The sequence below is a fragment of the Saccostrea cucullata genome, unplaced genomic scaffold (genome assembly GCF_032062105.1).
Source record: "Saccostrea cucullata isolate Sc308-1 unplaced genomic scaffold, CSIRO_AGI_Scuc_v1 ctg112, whole genome shotgun sequence".
Taxonomy (NCBI): Eukaryota; Metazoa; Mollusca; class Bivalvia; order Ostreida; family Ostreidae; genus Saccostrea; species Saccostrea cuccullata.
In genome coordinates this window covers 350,863-370,509 of record NW_026939726.1, presented here as the reverse complement: position 1 = coordinate 370,509, position 19,647 = coordinate 350,863, and the positions used below count along the sequence as shown (strand labels likewise).

At 33.4% G+C, this 19,647-nt stretch overlaps 2 protein-coding genes across 3 annotated transcripts in view; one reads left to right on the top strand and one right to left on the bottom strand.

Moving 5' to 3' along the window:
- The first annotated feature begins 512 nt into the window (after positions 1–512).
- LOC134253812 (perlucin-like) lies at positions 513–12,704 on the top strand. Its single transcript, XM_062736407.1, has 5 exons — positions 513–609; positions 5,958–6,052; positions 7,065–7,152; positions 11,718–11,937; positions 12,629–12,704. Exons 1-5 carry the CDS (start codon positions 525–527, stop codon positions 12,657–12,659), a joined length of 519 nt encoding a protein of 172 aa, XP_062592391.1. The 5' UTR covers positions 513–524; the 3' UTR covers positions 12,660–12,704.
- A 2,669-nt stretch (positions 12,705–15,373) lies between these two features.
- The window catches only part of LOC134253811 (probable ubiquitin carboxyl-terminal hydrolase FAF-X), a 29,021-nt gene continuing 24,747 nt past the window's right edge, over positions 15,374–19,647 (bottom strand). For both annotated transcript variants that reach the window (XM_062736405.1, XM_062736406.1), the window contains exons 42-57: positions 19,532–19,607; positions 19,362–19,426; positions 19,145–19,257; positions 18,856–19,025; positions 18,670–18,761; positions 18,436–18,577; positions 18,247–18,340; positions 17,981–18,135; positions 17,722–17,892; positions 17,292–17,456; positions 17,116–17,175; positions 16,858–16,966; positions 16,597–16,705; positions 16,320–16,490; positions 16,034–16,103; positions 15,374–15,821 (exon numbers count right to left, since the gene is read on the bottom strand). In XM_062736405.1, the coding sequence (XP_062592389.1) occupies positions 15,501–15,821; positions 16,034–16,103; positions 16,320–16,490; positions 16,597–16,705; positions 16,858–16,966; positions 17,116–17,175; positions 17,292–17,456; positions 17,722–17,892; positions 17,981–18,135; positions 18,247–18,340; positions 18,436–18,577; positions 18,670–18,761; positions 18,856–19,025; positions 19,145–19,257; positions 19,362–19,426; positions 19,532–19,607 (2,083 nt within the window). In that variant the 3' untranslated portion in view covers positions 15,374–15,500. The remainder of the gene's footprint in view (positions 15,822–16,033; positions 16,104–16,319; positions 16,491–16,596; positions 16,706–16,857; positions 16,967–17,115; positions 17,176–17,291; positions 17,457–17,721; positions 17,893–17,980; positions 18,136–18,246; positions 18,341–18,435; positions 18,578–18,669; positions 18,762–18,855; positions 19,026–19,144; positions 19,258–19,361; positions 19,427–19,531; positions 19,608–19,647) is intronic.

The window sequence follows — 19,647 nt, the reverse complement described above, 5'->3', positions numbered from 1 at the left end:
TGAAACGAGGCAAGTTATTGACAAGCAAGTTAATGAAACAAGAATATCAGCGATCTCGTTTCAAGTCATCATTTCAAGTTCTATGGTCGATACAATGACCTTGTCAGCAAATACAATTCATCTTTGAGTCAAATGCTGACTGACGTTTTTAATACTAATTGTTAGTCCATTATTTTTACACTAAATAAACGACGGATTTTCCGTAATTTCCCGATCATGACAAGGAAGCACACGGCGGGTTTGACCGCTCCTCCTTCGCACCTGATCCCACCTCTGATGTTTTGGAGGTCCGAGTTTGCTCTGCTCCTATTTTGTATTGTTTTATGGACTTTTGATCTTGAAAACTTTTCGTTATCACCATATATTTCATTGAAGAAATCTGAATTCTTCGAAATTTGTTTTCATTTCCGCACTTAACATGATCAGAGTGACAAAATATGGTTTTAGTGTGTAATATTCTCTGTATATTGCATCCCGTCTATTGTAGAAAGTACGAGCACTAGGGACTCAGGGACTGACGTGATATGATTGTGAAATGCGTTTATAAATATGAGGAAAAGATAAGGAAAATGTTCGGAATACCACGTTTGTACATTTTCTCTATTTTGTGTGAGTATATTTAAATCCAGATTCCTAAAATCGTCAGAACTCGACAGAAACACTTTAAGCTTCCTTTTATTTTTTAATTTCATAATATTTACTCTAAACAGGCGCGGATCTAGAAATTTTTCAAAAAGGGGGGAGTTGAAGGGAAGGGGGGGGGGGGCTTGAAGGGGAAAAGAGTTATAAAAAGGTATGTTTTACATATACACGTAGTTAAATAACTCAGTAGGATACAGGATGGAGTATGGTTTTTAAAAGTGGGAGGCTGGTCAACCTGGGAAAAAATACCTGTATGGATTACCTGAAAGTTTTAAGAAAGGAAAATAAATCTTCGAAAACGAAAATTCCATTTTGTAAAGGGTGTGGGATGTTTCATTTTGTTTTCACAACCGAATTTCTAGATATATATTATATACAACATTAACTTTTCAATGAACATTTTCTATAGTAAAAACACAACACAAATTTGGGACTTTCTTCTTTCTTTCTCTTTTTTGCAAATCCAAAGGGTGGGTGGGGTTGCAAAACCTTTAACCCCCCCACTGGATCCGCCACGGCTAAATATAATTACTTTTGATATAAAAAATATGTTGTATATATGAGTATAGTGTCACGATTTCTTTCCGTTCGCAGATTACAATTATACACCAACAAAACTTTTTTTTTAAACCTAAACATTTAAGGTCAAAGTCGCCATGATTTTGGTTATGACATAGTAATTAATTTCTCATGAGCAAACAGATATACATGTAAATGATCTATAAACGATTTATTAAATCAGTGTAGTAAGTGTGATCTTTTTCTCTGTGTTGTATAATTCGCCCTATTACAGTGATGACTAAGTCTCTGTATTTTAGTAAGACTTATAATATGGATGAACGACATGAATTCTTTGTCTTTTGGTAGAACCAATCTGGGGTTATACTAGTAATGATTACAAACATTTTTATCTTTCTGTGGAACTAGATCGGGTTACAGTAATAACCGACATTCTTTATCAGTGGAACTTGCTCGAGTTTTATAGCCATAAATAGAGGATATCTATCAGTAGAGCTTCTTTATCTTTCAAGAGAAATATTAGTGTCAGGTTATGTTGACGACTGGCATTAATTATCGATGAGATCAATGACTTTCTTTATCTATCAATAAAACTAGTGTGTGGTTATATTGATAACTGACGTCATTTATCTATCAGTAGAACTAGTGTGTGGTTGCATTGATAACTGACATCATTTATCTATCAGTAGAACTAGTGTGTGGTTATATTGATAACTGACATCATTTATCTATCAGTAGAACTAGTGTGTGGTTACATTGATAACTGACGTCATTTATCTATCAGTAGAACTAGTGTGTGGTTATGTTGATAACTGACATTCTTATCTATCAGTAGAACTAGTGTGTGGTTATATTGATAACTGACATCATTTATCTATCAGTAGAACTAGTGTGTAGTTATATTGATAACTGACGTCATTTATCTATCAGTAGAACAAGTGTGTGGTTATATTGATAACTGACATCATTTATCTATCAGTAGAACTAGTGTGTGGTTATATTGATAACTTACAATTATTTATCTATCAGTAGAACTAGTGTGTGGTTATATTGATAACTGATATCATTTATCTATCAGTAGAACTAGTGCATGGTTATATTGATAACTGACATCATTTATCTATCAGTAGAACTAGTGTGTGATTGTATTGATAACTGACATTGTTTATCTATCAGTAGAACTACCGTGATTATATTGATAACTGACATCATTTATCTATCAGTAGAACTAGTGTGTGGTTGCTTTGATAACTGACATTCTTTATCTATCAGTAGAACTAGTGTGTGGTTGTTTTGATAACTGAAATTCTTTATCTACCAGTAGAAGTTGTGTGTGGTTATATTGATAACTGACGTCATTTATCTATCAGTAGAACTAGTGTGTGGTTATATCGACAATTGACATCATTTATCTATCAGTAGAACTAGTGTGTGGTTATATTGATAACTGACATCATTTATCTATCAGTAGAACTAGTGTGTGGTTGTATTGATAACTGACATCATTTAATTATCAATAGAACCAGTTTGTGGTTGTATTGATAACTGACATTCTTATCTATCAGTAGAACTAGCGTGGGGTTATATTGATAACTGAATTCTTTGTCTATCAGTAGAACTAGTGTATGGTTATATTGATAACTGACATCATTTATCTATCATTAGAACTAGTGTGTGGTAATATTGATAACTGACATTCTTTATGTATCAGTAGAACTAGTGTGTGGTTATATTGATAACTGACATTCTTTATCTATCAGTAGAAGTAGTGCGTGGTTATGTCGATAACTGACATTCTTTATGTATCAGTAGAACTAGTGTGTGGTTATATTGATAACTGACATAATCTATCTATCATTAGAACTAGTGTGTGGTTATATTGATAACTGACATCATTTATATTGATAACTATCAGTAGAACTAGTGTGTGTGTTATATTGATAACTGTGTGGTTACATTCTCTATCTATCAGTAGAACAGTAGAACTAGTGTGTGGTTATATTGATAACTGAAATCTTTATTCTATCAGTAGAACTAGTGTGTGTTTGTATTGATAACTGACATCATTTATCTATCAGTAGAACTAGTGTGTGGTTATTTTGATAACTGAAATCTTTATTCTATCAGAAGAACTAGTGTGTGGTTATATTGATAACTGACATCATTTATCTATCAGTAGAACTAGTGTGTGGTTATATTGATAACTGACATCTTTTATCTATCAGTAGAACTAGATAGTGTGTGTGATGGACATTATTTATCTATCAGTAGAACTAGTGTGTGGTTATATGATAACTGACATCATTTATCTATCTATAGAACTAGTGTGTGGTTATATTGATAACTGACATCATTTATTGATCAGTGTGTGTGGTTATATTGTGTGGTGTGTATATTGATAACTGACATCATTTATCTATCAGTAGAACTAGTGTGTGGTTTTATTGATAGTGTGTGGTTTTATTGATAACTGACATCTTTTATCTATCAGTAGAACTAGTGTGTGTTGTATTGATAACTGACATTATTTATCTGTGTGTGTGTGTTATATTGATAACTGACATTCTTATCTATCTATCAGTAGAGCTAGTGTGTGGTTGTGTTGATATGTGATAAATGACATTTTTTATCTATCAGTGTACTAGTGTGTGTGTAACTGGAATCATTTATCTATCAGTGTGTATTCTGTGTGGTGTGTGGTGTGTATTGATAACTGACATCATTTATCTATCAGTAGAACTAGTGTGTGGTTATATTGATAACTGACATCTTTGTGTCTATCAGTAGAACTAGTGTGTGGTTTATTGATAACTAGAACTATGTGTTTTTGATATCTATCAGTAGAACTAGTGTGTGGTTATTGATAACTGATACATCATTTATCTATCAGTGGTTATATAGAATCTAGTGTGTGTGTGTTGTATTGATAACTGACATTATTTATCTATCAGTAGAACTAGTGTGTGGTTATATTGATAACTGACATCATTTATCTATCAGTAGAACTAGTGTGTGGTTATATTGATAACTGACATCATTTATCTATCAGTAGAACTAGTGTGTGGTTATATTGATAACTGACATCATTTATCTATCAGTAGAACTAGTGTGTGGTTATATTGATAACTGACATTCTTATCTATCAGTAGAACTAGTGTGTGGTTTTATTGATAACTGACATCATTTATCTATCAGTGGAACTAGTGTGTGGTTTTATTGATAAGTGACATCATTTATCTATCAGTAGAACTAGTGTGTTTTTGTATTGATAACTTACATTATTTATCTATCGGTAGAACTAGGGTGTGGTTATATTGATAAATGACATTCTTTATCTATCAGTAGAACTAGTGTGTGGTTATATTGGTTTTATATTAGATAACTGACATCTTTATCTATCAGTAGAACTAGTGTGTGGTTTTATTGATAACTGTATATCTATCAGTTAGTGTGTGGTTATATTGATAACTGACATATCTTTCAGTAGAACTAGTGTGTGGTTATATTGATAACTGACATTTATCTATCAGTAGAACTAGTGTGTGGTTATATTGATAATTATCTATCATCAGTAGATATTGTGTGTGGTTGTAGAAACTGACATCTTTTATCTGTGTGTGTGGTTGTATTATATTCATTTATCTATCAGATAATATCTGACATTATTTATCTATCAGTAGAACTAGTGTGTGGTTATATTGATAACTGACATCTCTTTATCTATCAGTAGAACTAGTGTGTGGTTATATCGACATTATTTATCTATCAGTAGAACTAGTGTGTGGTTATATTGATAACTGACATTCTTATCTATCAGTAGATATTGTGTGTGGTTGTATTGATAACTGACATCTTTTATCTATCAGTAGAACTAGTGTGTGGTTGTATTGATAACTGACATTATTTATCTATCAGTAGAACTAGTGTGTGGTTATATTGATAACTGACATTCTTATCTATCAGTAGAACTAGTGTGTGGTTATATTGATAACTGACATCATTTATCTATCAGTAGAACTAGTGTGTGGTTATATTGATAACTGACATCATTTATCTATCAGTAGAACTAGTGTGTGGTTATATTGATAACTGACATTATTTATCTATCAGTAGAACTAGTGTGTGGTTATATTGATAACTGACATCATTTATCTATCAGTAGAACTAGTGTGTGGTTATATTGATAACTGACATCATTTATCTATCAGTAGAACTAGTGTGTGGTTGTATTGATAACTTACATTATTTATCTATCAGTAGAACTAGTGTGTGGTTATATCGACAATTGACATCATTTATCTATCAGTAGATATTGTGTGTGGTTGTATTGATAACTGACATCTTTTATCTATCAGTAGAACTAGTGTGTGGTTTTATTGATAACTGACATCATTTATCTATCAGTAGAACTAGTGTGTGGTTGCTTTGATAACTGACATTCTTTATCTATCAGTAGAACTAGTGTGTGGTTGTTTTGATAACTGAAATTCTTTATCTACCAGTAGAAGTTGTGTGTGGTTATATTGATAACTGACATTCTTTATCTATCAGTAGAAGTTGTGTGTGGCTATATTGATAACTGACATTCTTTATCTATCAGTAGAACTAGTGTGTGGTTATATTGATAACTGACATTCTTTATCTATCAGTAGAACTAGTGTGTGGTTTTAATGATAACTGACATTCTTTATCTATCAGTAGAACTAGTGTGTGTTTATATTGATAACTGACTTCATTTATCTATCAGTAGAACTAGTGTGTGGTTTTACTGATAACTGATATTCATTATCTTTCAGTGGGACTGGCGTGGAGTTGTACTGACGGCTGGGTAAAACACGGCAACTTCTGCTTCCTCTTCAGCCATAACAAAGTCCACTGGGCCGAGGCAGCGGTTCGAATCCCCTTTTAAATTGTTTTTTACAAGAAGTCGACTAATACTATTGGCTATTATTATGCTTCCTGTCAGTTTGTCTCTATATAACCCATACCCTACTATTCTCGTATAGTGGTCTAAGGATTTATATAGCGTAAGCATACTATGCCGAAATAGTGCACGGCTTTATTTACTGAATAAAATTCTTCCATGCACATGCCGGGGATCGAACTGACGACCATGAGATTTGACGTCAGTTCGATGCCTTATCGATTACGCCATAGAGACGATCACTGATTGGTATAATTTTATGAAATATATAAACTTAATTTATACAATTGACACAAGAAGGAGAAAATAGACAAATATTATTTGAAAACAGTTATATTATTCTAAGGAACTTTAGATTAATGTGTACAACAAACTTTCAAACTAATTACATACAGATCGTTAGATGAACTGATTTTATAGGGTCATTAAAACGCTTTTTTATATGACGCTTGATTGAAGGATGTAAAAGAAAATTATCAATGAGAATCGACGTCTGCAAACAAATAAGGCTTACGAACAAAACTGAAAATAAAGATGTGTTGCTTTGGGACAGAAAATCCCGACTTATTTAGAGAAAATACTAGTAACCAAAATAACTAAGCATGCAAACAATTTTAGCATGAATATTTTGAATTAGTTCTTGCAGGTGCGCTGTTTAAGCACCGATATTTTCAGGAAAAAGTCAAATAGATTGCCGCATAAATAATTAACAGTCAGCATAATAATAACAATAGTGTTGCATTATGCATGTACTATGCCTAAATAGTAGGCAGGGTTTGACACATAGTGCACTCGCCTCCGGCTCGTGCACCATGTCAACCCTGCCTACTATTTAGGCATAGTACATGCATAATGCAACACTATTATATAATTCGAACAATGGAGATATTAATTTTGACATCCTTTCCTTTTGTATATCAAGCATTTTAGTTAACGTTTTCAACATTTGCAGTATTTTCAATTAACAGTTTACTTACAGGAAATATGCCGTTCCTTTGACTCTTTTCTGGCTGAACCAGTCTCTCACGACATCGACAGTTTTATAGTGGCAAAGACTCGTGTCACCAGTAGGTGAAATGTATCAAGTCCTATTTCTATTCATAAAGTATATTGGTAAAATTAAGCAAATACATTTCAATGTACTAAATTTGGTCATAGTGGACTTACGTCGGAGAGGGAAAAATGGACATGACCTCCTAATTAGCGGTTTTCAAGGGCTATTTTTAATAATTATCGGTTTGTTGGAACCGGGGAGGGGCGGAGCAGGAGTGGTGTGCCCTCCCAAAAATCTTCCTTTTATACGAGGACTGTTCAATAAATAATGTCTTGAGCTCTATGACATACAATATAGAAATCATATGACATTAAGCTTGACTTTCTCTCATTATTTAATGAATTGATTACAGATTATGTGACCACTTTTCGTCACACAGTTTTATTGTGAGAAGCTAGAAAACAAGGGCTATTCGAGACACTGCATTTAAAATGCATGGTAAAGAATAAGTAAACTAGAGTGAAATTAAACGCTTCATGAAAGCTGCTGTAAAACTCGTTAAGAATCCCAAAGAAATATTCCCTGAAATATGTGAAGTTTACAGCAGCCAATATCTGATTTGTAGACAATGAGCAAGTGGATTACAATGAACAAATATGATATAAAAGTCATCAAAAATGGGTACCATCCTTGGCGACAAAAACTTACAACAATTAATGTACTGATTGAAAATTCAACAAATTATCACTGATGATGTTTGATTGACTTAAAGACTATAGCAAAATTGATAGGCATCACTGTTTTAAAGAAACATTTGACAGTTAAAAAGCTAAGTACTCAATGGTCAAACATTTGACAGTTAAAAAGCTAAGTACTCAATGGTCAAACTATATTTTGAAAAAAGAGTGAAGACGACAGCGTGTAAGAATATCTAAACAATTATTTTTGAAAATCACAAATTGAAGTTATCCGCGTTTGTCTGAAATTCAAACAAATAGTTAAACTTGAATCCATTGGTTTAAATCCTCGAAAAAAACTTGCAATAAAATGGACTTGACAAAAACAACCAAGGTCTAAAAAGAGCAAAGAATTGCAAAATCATAAAAACAGTTTTATATGCCATTTTCTTAAATATTAGTGGTCTTGTTGTTCAAATTCTTATTCGGGGAGGCAGTTCAATTTCTGGAGAAGTCTAGAAAGCAAAATTTTGCAAAAAAAAAAAAAAAAAAAAAAAAAAAAAATTGAAAGGTTCATGAGGGAATGGAAGCAGAATCAGGAATCCACTACATTCAATTTCTTCATGACAGCGTCCAAACCCGCACGCCATGAAGAGTAAAGTAGATTTGGAGATGAACAGAAAGTTAATGTTTTGTCACACAAACAATATTTGCCAGATCTTTCACCCTTTTGACTTGTTTCATTTTCCAAACTTGAAAAAAAAAAACACATTTCAGAAAGAAGAAACAACTCAAGGAAATCATAGGATCTGTCACATTGCAGTATACGAAGGGCCATACTCAAAATGTGTTCTAAAAACTATAAGAAATTGAATAAAAATGTTATGGACATATGTTTTAATTAAAAGTGAATATGTAAGTGAAATCATTAAGGCTAAATCATTAAAAAGCGTTTTTTGTTTCTTTTCGAGCACCGAGGACATTATTTATTGAAGAGCCCTCGTACATTATAGAAAAAATGGCAGGAAATGGGTTCTGCGCTCCCTTCTCTCATCTACTTATTATTTTCCTCGAGTCCGATTTAGACTACGAAATTAAAAAATGAATACAGATCATATAACTTCTCTTCTACATCTTGTACAATTCAGAGTAAATTAATTTTTAAACCACAACTGACAACCATGGCTTAAGTTAGCAAGTATCTTATTGCTTCAAATTGTCCATTGAGGTGTAATATCCCTCTGATAAGAGATAACTTGCTAAGGACTATTTTCCATGAAATTCAATGAATCGTGGTGCCGGATTTTACAGAAGTTATCGATGAGAATTATTTAGTGGTCAACTCAAAAAGTCTGTTCCATGGTACAGATGTTAATTTCTAGTTTCTACTGCCTGTATTCTCCATACTAGTAATTATTTATAATAGTTTACCTAAAATATTTATACTCAGTTCCTTTAAACGTGCAAATTGAGATATTTCTATCTCTTAACATATAAGTCTATTAATTGTTACAGTTTAAGATGCAGAATTGTTTATAAACATTTAAGGTATTCAAGGTATAACGACCAAATTTTGTACCTAATAAATGAATGGTCCGATATTTTTAATCGTGGTAGCATTTTAAAGATATTATCAAATAAAAATGCTCCACCAAAAGAATTTACAAAATTTTGATTATTGTCCAATTAATTTCACCTTGAATTTTACATTGAAGTCTATGGGCAGCGCATGATTTTATCAAATATAATAAAAAATAATATTGAATTTTAAACAAATCTATTGGTGAAAATATTCATAGACTCCATCTTTATTAAACTATGAAATAAAATGAATTATTTACCACAGAAATTTTGAGAAATAAAAATTTTCTTCTTTTCGACAAGGGCAGATAACTTTTTCAAAAACTTTTAATGTCCAAAATGACCGTCTCCTTACATGTTATCAGTCTTGTGAATTTGGTTCACTTCACATTTATCGTTATCTAGCAGTGTGTTTTTAAGTAGTTTAAAATTATTTAAGGGGGCCGACTATAGTTTCCATTGCGCAATATTTCGCGCATCATAGAAAAATGCAGCGTATTTACTGTTTTAATGTAACCTTTTTCGCTTAAGTAATTAAATTAAACAAAATTATGAAATTATAGGTATAAAAATGTAATTACAATTTGATATAACTGATTTTTTAACCGATTTTGCAATTGATAGGTAGGTTGACGTCGTTGCAGTGTGTTTTTGACGTTATGATAATCTGTAGCTCTTAAAGAAAGGGGTTATAAAAATATTATTACAGGAAAAGTAATAAACATACGCTCTTGAAATTTAAAACATAGAAATTTGAGAATATCTCCAATATATTTATGATGTTTTCATGTATATGCATTGTGTACGTCATATTTTGTAATACTGTATAAAAATAGTAAAATTTGCAATTTTTTTTTTGCATTTTGAGATGCCCCCTCTGGTAACAAGACGGTAGAATTTTGTGTTTCTTACATACATTGTATAATATAGTATTACTCATCAAATATTATAGTTTGAACAAAAGGTCTATTATAGTATTTGTATAATTTGCTTTAAAGTGCTAAAAATTGGCATTTTCCTATATAATCCTATAGTAAATGTACCTGTATTTTGAGACTGTCCCTTAAAAATACCTGAACGGTAGATTTTCCCCAAACTTAGCATGTACACTGAAGATAATATAAGTTATATATGGTATAAAAATGAAGAGTTTCGCTATTGTAGTTTTCACACAATAAAACTATACTCGGCCCCCTTAAAATCATTCAAATTATTTTGTTTCACTAAAAATATTTTCAAGGGCGATAATGGAAAGATGACTCTTGTTGATGGATGCATATTATCTTACAACCACAGAAAACAATTTGATATTCTGATTTAAAAAGCAACGCTTCATTATGTTATGTAGTGAGAATTAGATATGTATGATGGTAAATATTATTTTAATACTCAATATATATCTCATATTTATAATTTTATTGTGATATAAAGATTATTGATCTTTATGTTGACCATATCAATATTCACTCACATCATGATTAAACATAACATTCATTTCTGAAAAAGCAAGCAACGCGTCATACTGCAAACTATTTTCCATTTGAATCTAATGCTATTGTTGTTGATGAAAATCAATGTTTGGAATTAACAAAAAAGTTGGTGAAAGAAGTGCGAACGATAGTATTGTTCTCCTGCCTACCTCCAAGTCAGTTTTCAAAAGTTAAGATAATTGAATGATTTTTAGTATATGTTTATATGGATTTTCATAGAACATTACTTATTTGGGAAAACAACGAGAGATAACTCTAAAATTTTAGTAAAACTCGTGTTTCTCACTATAGAAATCAAAGGAAAACGGAAAATATTTTTAAAGTACCCCCCCCCCCCAAGTGAAACACAAATTCCTTTTTACGGATAATATCCACTGTCATTCCACAAATTCATACAAAAGCTTTTTGTGTTTCACGGGGGGAACATAGGTTTACAGACAAAAAACGACAAAAATGCTTATTTTTCCAGCTATTTCGAGGTGCTTTACAACTGAAACATTGTATTTTACTAGTATATATGCTTAATTTTATATGCATAAAACATTAAAAAAGATTTAAGAAACATTTATTCATATCAAATACTATTTCAAAATATGTTGATGATTTATAGCCCGATTTCAGTGGAAAATAACGTCTACATTCCTTATTTCAAGAGCTGGAATTCGGGATATCTTACATTTTAGCATTGGTATTTAAATAATTAATTAATTACCATTGAACTGTTCTTTGTAAGCAAAATTGTCATCAATATTGAGTAAAATGGATATAAAATGTAGGCAATAATCTAGAGTTCGCGCGCGTAGTTCTTTGGAGCAGAGGGATATTTCACCTTAAGGTTCACTAAAACTATGAACTGACCCATAAAATTTGTTCGATCATACATTTTGTAGGCCCTAAGAGGATATACTGGCTGGGTGGCTCCGACTTGCAGGAGGAGGGGACGTTTGTATGGACGTCCCTGGGGCAGCCTCTCTCCTACACAAACTGGATCCCTGGGGACCCCAACAATGCTAACGCGGGAGAGGACTGTGTAATCGCCAACTGGCTGGGGGACGGGCGCTGGGCAGACGCCGAATGCGAGTGGGTGGAGTATTACATCTGTCAGAAAGAGTGAGTACAACCCAGGCCTTATAAAACTACAGTCAAAACATAGGAAAAGAGTGAGTACAACCTGGGCCTTATAAAGTTACAGAGTGAGTACAACCTGGGCCTTATAAAGCTACAGAGTGAGTACAGCCCGGGCCTTATAAAGCTACAGAGTGAGTACAGCCCGGGCCTTATAAAGCTACAGAGTGAGTACAGCCCGGGCCTTATAAAGCTACAGAGTGAGTACAGCCCGGGCCTTATAAAGCTACAGAGTGAGTACAGCCCGGGCCTTATAAAGCTACAGAGTGAGTACAGCCCGGGCCTTATAAAGCTACAGAGTGAGTACAACCCGGGCCTTATAAAGCTACAGAGTGAGTACAACCCGAGCCTTAAAGTTACAGTCAAATCATAGGAATCAAAGAATAGAAACACAGAGAATGGATTGTGCAATGATTGAATTTTCATCGAACTTTCATGAGAACTATATATTACCCATAATTATACTTATGGGTGATAACAAACAAATTCAACAAACAAACACACAGAGGAAAAATATTTATTCCTGAACTTTTCTATTTCATTTCCTAGTAAGTCATATAACTTTTACAAAATACTTGGATTTACAGAAGAAAGGTTAACTGTTTTGAAACCTAGTGTATGAATAACTTAGTGTTTGTTGTAAATTTTTCTTTATTAATTTTTGGTTTAATTTCAGGAGTGATGATGAGACAACGATTATCGGATGAAATAAACATACATGTCAAACAAATATTTGTACATGTTTTTAATTCAAACATAAATTTCTTGGTCTTAGATGTGACTATACGAGGTTCACCAACTGATGCTGTACAACTCTTCTGGCTGACCTTTTCCAATAATCAATTAACCTACCATTGAAGTCTATTAAAATCTAAAATTAACTGGGTTGCAATGAGCAAGCTAACAAAATGGTATTCCTCAGCAACTGTTCTGATAACCAGTATTTCTCAAAAAGAAACAATTTTATACTCCTCCCATTGACCCTGAGCTTGCAAAAAAGACCTGGAGTCAAGGACATAATACACTCAAGATAACAAGTAATCTATTTCTCCATTATATATACCATACAGTATATTTTTTGTACAAGAGACCTTGAACTTGCTTAAGTGACCCTGAGTCAATGAAATGATAAAATCTCAGATGCAATCTGTCTCAACTCTCAAGTATGAACTTGCAATGTTTCTCCATTTCAAGTTAAGACAAAGATGGGATAAATATTATTTTAAGTGACCTTGAACTGCCCAAACAACCTTGAGTCAATGAAATACTTTAGTGAGTCAAAATCCTGTATAAACTTCAATGTTTTTCCATAGAAAAAACAAGAAATAGAAGAAGCTCATGCAACTGAGCCTCTGGCCCAGGTGAGTAAAAACAGTTAAACAGGTGCCTTGTAAGAACAGTTTTATCATGAAATTGTTTAAACAAATACCAAGACATCAAAACAATTTTGTTTCCACAATAAAAATAATTTAAGCAACATCTACAAATTTAAATACCTAAGATGTCTTTGCCATGTTCTTCATTGAAACACTGATAAAGCTGCAATACCATCTTACAATGTGAACACATGCCAAACATTTTTTTCATTTCCCTATGGCACTGCAAGGATTGATCTTACAAAGACCTGGACAAAAATTCACAATTATTTTGTATAGGGCACAATTATACAGTTATTCACAGATATCAAATGTCTCAAAGAAGAACATGTCAAGATGAACATGTATGTACAGTGTTCTGTACAGTGTGTAAGAAATGCTACGACTTCTATATGTACAATTATTTACAGGAATGACAGATTTAAAACTATAGCCTAACCTTTATCAGATGTTATGTACATATATCTCTGACACTTGATCACACATAATGAGTTAGCACTTTACTAAATCACATTCACTTCAAATCAGTAACAATGTCTGTAGCACTGTACTCGATGGCATTCACAGAAATCAGTACCAATAACTTTAGTACTGTAAAAAAAGTATTCATTACATCCAGAACTTTGTGTGACAATTCTTCAACATATTCATTCACTTCTGAATATTAACAACATGAGCATATGTGACAAGAATGGCAATTTGTTGAGTGATGCACATAAAATAAAGTGGTAACGAGGCTGATAATAAAACACACAAGTTCTATACAGCACACAGAAGGCTAACATTAGCACTGATCAAGCTAATCTGTATATACAAAAAAAAATATCACAATTGCTGTGTTCTTGCTATGTACATTCTCCATGACCATGCATCACTTTATAACATTACTCACCAGAGTACACAATAAATATACACTGTACAATGTTTTTATCTATTGCCAAAAAAAGTGGCAAAATGGTTGTACACCAACAATGCTTCCAAAGGAAGTCAATTTGTAAACTATTCAGGCCTTAACTGAATTCATCAACTCAGTGTAAAACATGTACAGTCAATTTTACCTTACCAGAGTTTATAAGAAAGATTTTTTCAAGAGTGAAGGAGTTGCTCTATCATCCATAGTTTATAAGAAAGATTTTTTCAAGAGTGAAGGAGTTGCTCTATCAACTCATCAACAATGAAAATGTAGTTTTTTTCACATAAAGTTATTTTATTTGAAAATATTTATTTTTAATACATGCATATCAATATTTTATATTGGGAATTCAGCTATAATTTCTCTGTAACTGTGTTGTTGACAATCTCTGTCCATAGAAAAGATCAATTTGATCTTATATAATTAATTTTTAGTTTCTCATGCCAAACATTTCAAAATCCAATTTTGCAGACAGGTCTTCTTTTATATAATATCATTAAATTAAATTTCATATTAACTCAGCTTTAAAAAATGTTACACTGTATTGAAAACATTTTTTAACAAAAAATGAACATATTAAGTACCATTTTCAAAAAGAAAAACATGCTATTGTGTCATTAATAAAAATTTTTTTATTTGCAAACATGAAAGGGGCATAACTCAGTTTTCCTTTTAAACAGAGAAAAAAAGAAATAGTTGGATTTCCCATTTCATTGCCCCGGTGCCTGAAAAACCAGATTTTTTTTTTTTTGCCTTATTCACGATCTTAAATCTAAAATAAGGTGCTATACAAATTTTGCTGTATCAGATTTGGGGGTGCCGATGGTATACAGATCACATAAATTGTTTATATAATACATCTCACACAATTGCTGGATTTCTGTATTCTGCTATATGAAGAAAAGCTAAGAGTCATTCTTGGATTTCAGTTTCCTAACATCTGTTATTAAGTTAGCATGTGTCAACAATATATTGATTCATTCTGCATCTGATTACATGTGAAAGTTACCAAAAATATATCTTATAATAATCGAAACACTGTCTTTCATAACTTGGCATTGGAGTACACTGAATGAAGCAAAAAGTACCATAAGAACTCCAGCAAACAGATGTAATGGAATCCACTTTCTTCTCTCTCTCTCTCTTTTGTTTTGTTTGTTGTTAGTTTGTTTCACAGATAGAAAACTTGAGGGAACCACTGAAATCTTTGACACTATCACTACAAGCTTTCTCTTGTACAACACTGTCAGGTGGGGCACTCAGTCTTTGTTTGTTTTGTTCTCCTCCTCCTCCCCGGTATCAGGGTTATCTCCCCCTGTCTGTGAGTTGTTCTGGTTGTTCAGTTGATTGACAATCTGGTCATGTGGTACAGCTGGCTGCTGGGAATTATGGGAAGAGTTCACATGATTGTTCTGGAACTGCTGATTGGTGGACCCCTCTTGTTTGGGTTGACTGGTTCCCACCTCCGGTTTCCCTGATGAGGTTCCCTGTTGAGGGGATTGCCTGGCTTGATATCCAGGTGGGTTTTCATCTGGGTGTGCTGCTTCCTGGTCATCTGAAAGCTCAGCATCATCTGGCTCCTAAAAATGTTAAAATCATTTTATAATAGAAAGGCCATTGCATTAAGGATATAGCTGAGGAAGTTTATTTCAGTAACTTTTTTCAATATTGAAGTTCCATTCTCTTTCTTAATACAAGCAGATCAAAATAACTTGTATCAAATGCCAGAAAATTTCCCTCTCCAATTGCTGGATAGTTACTTAAATGAGGCTTTTTGTTAAACTGACCATACCTCATCAGGACAAAGTTCATATGCTTTTGATAAAGTCACTCTAGCACTGTGGGATCTCTCCAGGAAATATCTAAAATAAATATATGTATATTTGTGTTATAGATTGGGTGGAATTAAAAGAAGACAACTTTTCTAACATCAATTTTCAAAAGATTTTTTTTACATACAGTAAACATGAGTTTTCATTTTTTACGAACTCTTGATTTGACAAATCTATTGCTATCTAACCACATGAAACATGAAGTCATTTAGAAAACCTATACGGAAATTTTTAGTTTCTCCTTACCCATTAGAAGTCTCGTTGGACTGGGCGGGTGGAGACCAGTTGTTGTAGGTGTACTGGGCGTTCCCTGGGTAAGGCCGTCTCTCCAGTTCATCATTCAGCCACTCCACGGCCCACGTCCACTTTCTCTTCACATCTCCATTGCTCTGTAACATCTCCGCAGCAGGTCCACAGCTACAATAACATGTATATACAGATGTATATTTTTATATATCTAGAGTGATTCCCAACTAGAATCTTTGAATCAAAGTTTTAAATACAATAGATTTTTTATACTTACAGTGTAAATAAGGAAACCATCATTTTGATACACTGGTAAGCTCGCTTCTGGTAATGGTTTTTGGATCTCTGAATAGTGTCAAATAATCCGTCTCTGTCGTCAGGAATTCCTACAATTCATAGCAGTAAACATCTAGTTATATCATCCATTATTAACCTTGGACATGCTAAAGAGCAATGTTCCTAGTCATTTCATAATATTAGCTAAAAGAAAAAGTATGTTCAAGATATTTAAGCAGACCAGAAATTGCAGTTATGGTACCTTTGAGAGCATTATGAATTCTATGATTCTGCCAGGAATCTTCCAACAACAACATCTGTAGTAGCAGGTCTAAGTACGGTCTTAACTCGTATGTATAGGAATAGGCCACCTAGAAAGATCAAGATTTTGTGTCAATCTGAAATTCAAAATACTTTCAACGAAAAAGATAAGTTCTAGATCTGTACTTACAAGTAATACACATTATATGTTTTACATCACTGAATTACAGTACACAAATAATCATGCCACTTAAATTACCTGCCAAAGGAGTTCACTCAAAACGGTTGATGAAAAGTGAGGATTTTCCCAACTACAGAACTGCAACATAAAAAGAATATATATTTACTTAAAATTCCATTTTCCAGCAACAGAAATACTACAAATAAAGAAGGAATACCCTCATTTGATCCTCCTCTTAAACTATGTACACTCACCCTTAGGAGTTTACAAGTGTCCTCTGAATTGTTACAGTCCTCTATCAGTTTCTTGACGTATCCGGTCTTGCCGTACAACAGATCTCCCACCTGGGGCTGCAGTGGCATCAGAGGCTGGCTGATGGAGGAATCCCCGTACGGGTTTGGTTTGGGAGGATCCCCCTGCTACAATAAATCAACAATTTTATTCTAATAATTCCACAAATCGGAGCAAAATTAAATAGATCTGTGTTTATACAGGATTTATTTCTACCAAAGGCTGAAATGCAACTAATTCACAAGTAATATTATCAGATCTGTAATTCAAATCATGTATTTTGTTAATTTATGGAAATATAATTTTAATCTTTCTGTTGATTAGAAGAATCCTTTAAAGATTTTTTAGAAGAGTATGAATGATTATAAAAAAATTAAGGCAAAGGCTACTCACATTTGAAGAAAGACATCGGGATGAAACATCACAGCATCGCACCAGAACAGAGACAACAGAGTAGAGACGATTGAGCTCAGCATACTGGTACTTAATGGGAGGCCCCGGGCCCTCATCCAGAGCAACCAGCATAAACAGGGATGGCACATTTAGCTTCAACAACTGCACTTTCTGTGTAGAGAGAAATTCGAGGTTATAAAATGAAGAATGCTTTTGTGACTACATTCTAAACATTTCAGGTATTGAAGTGTCCACTAACCTCCTGCTCCCCGAGATTGGCGTACATGAGGAAGAGGTGGAAGTACTGCTGTAGGTGGCGTCCGTGATCAGATACTTCTTTCCTCAATAACTGTAGCACCGCCAGGAGGAGGTGGTCACTTAGTGTGGCATTAGGATCTGCTTGTTGTCCAGGACCTGCATTAATGAAAGAAAAGCCTCATATTATTGTAAAGCTGCCATATTCATAATTAAATAAAAGCAATGACAGAGACTTTCTGAACAGTCTTAGTAATTAGTTCCCCATACCATATAGACCCTGAACAAGAGGTGGTGGACAGGGACCATCCTTCAAGGCAAAATGAGCCAAGCACACAATGATTTTGGAGAAGGCATTTCTCACCTGTAAAGAAAGTTATGAGAATTTAGTACTAAAATTTAAAAAGTTTGTAAAATTCTGATTCACAAGTAAGTTCAAACTGTACGTAATCTACAAACCTCTGATGAAGGACACTCTAGCAAGTACTCAGCAAAGCGATTTGTATGGGAGAACAGGACATTGTGTGCAAACCAATTCCTGACCTTTTTACTGGAACGTAGATGGCAGTTCAAAGCCTCATACCACTCATTGGCAGCACCTCTACAACATTCATGTCAGCACATTCAAGCCATACTATTCTCTTTGAAACTACATGTAAAAAAAACTTTCAGAAATACTATAAATCTGTTTACCTCAGAGTCTTTTTGGTATGAAATCCCACACTGAACAGGAACTTTGATGCAAGTTCTGTGCTTATCATTGCAAGGTTCTCCATATCTTGTGACTGCAATCAGAAATTAAATTTTATGTTAGATTTTCAACATGTATCTCGGAGCACCAGCAAAAGTCATTCAGTAAATAAGTTAAGCAGAACTCACGAGTTTCTCTTGGGGTCCGTGAGTAAAGACAGGATTACAGTTGAGTAATTTCTTCATGAACTGAAAGTACTCGGGACAGAACTGACTCCTCTCGTGCATAAACAGGATATTCTGTTTACGTACACACTTCTCTATACAGCTGGGCATTTTTATTTGGTAAGGTTTATTTACTGAAAAAGAAACCCCAAAAATTATTAATTGAAAAAATGTTTAAAAACAAAAGTGACTTACACTTATACATGTTCATACATATGTTATACTTATTTGGGAAAAACTATATGATACAAACCTATAGTTAAATCCTGTAGGGTTTTGTAGATATCCTTTTCATCTTTTTCATCCTGTCGCTCATAGAAAAGTATATAGGCATTCCACCAACGCTTCTGTCGTCTGTAGGCCATCCTTTTTACAGAGAAAAAAATTATCAATGAACAAGTTTAGATGTGTGTACATTTGTACATTAACTTTAAGAATTGGGAAGAGAAGCACAGATAACACGACTCTACCTTTTCAGCATGTGATCAAACACTTCACCAAGGTACTCTCCTCCAAAACACTGGTTCTTCATCTCCTGTTAACAATTAAATTACATAATACACGTACATCTCACTAGGAATTACGCTTCTCTATCAGTCTACAACAAAGACATTCTTCCTGTGTTTGAGACAAACTTTACCTCATCATCCTCCATTTTGCACTCGGTGACATCACCATCATCAAACTTGTACCACTTGGGCTGATTGTCTTCTCCTCTACAAGTCAAAGGAAATAATAGAAATAAGACATAACTGA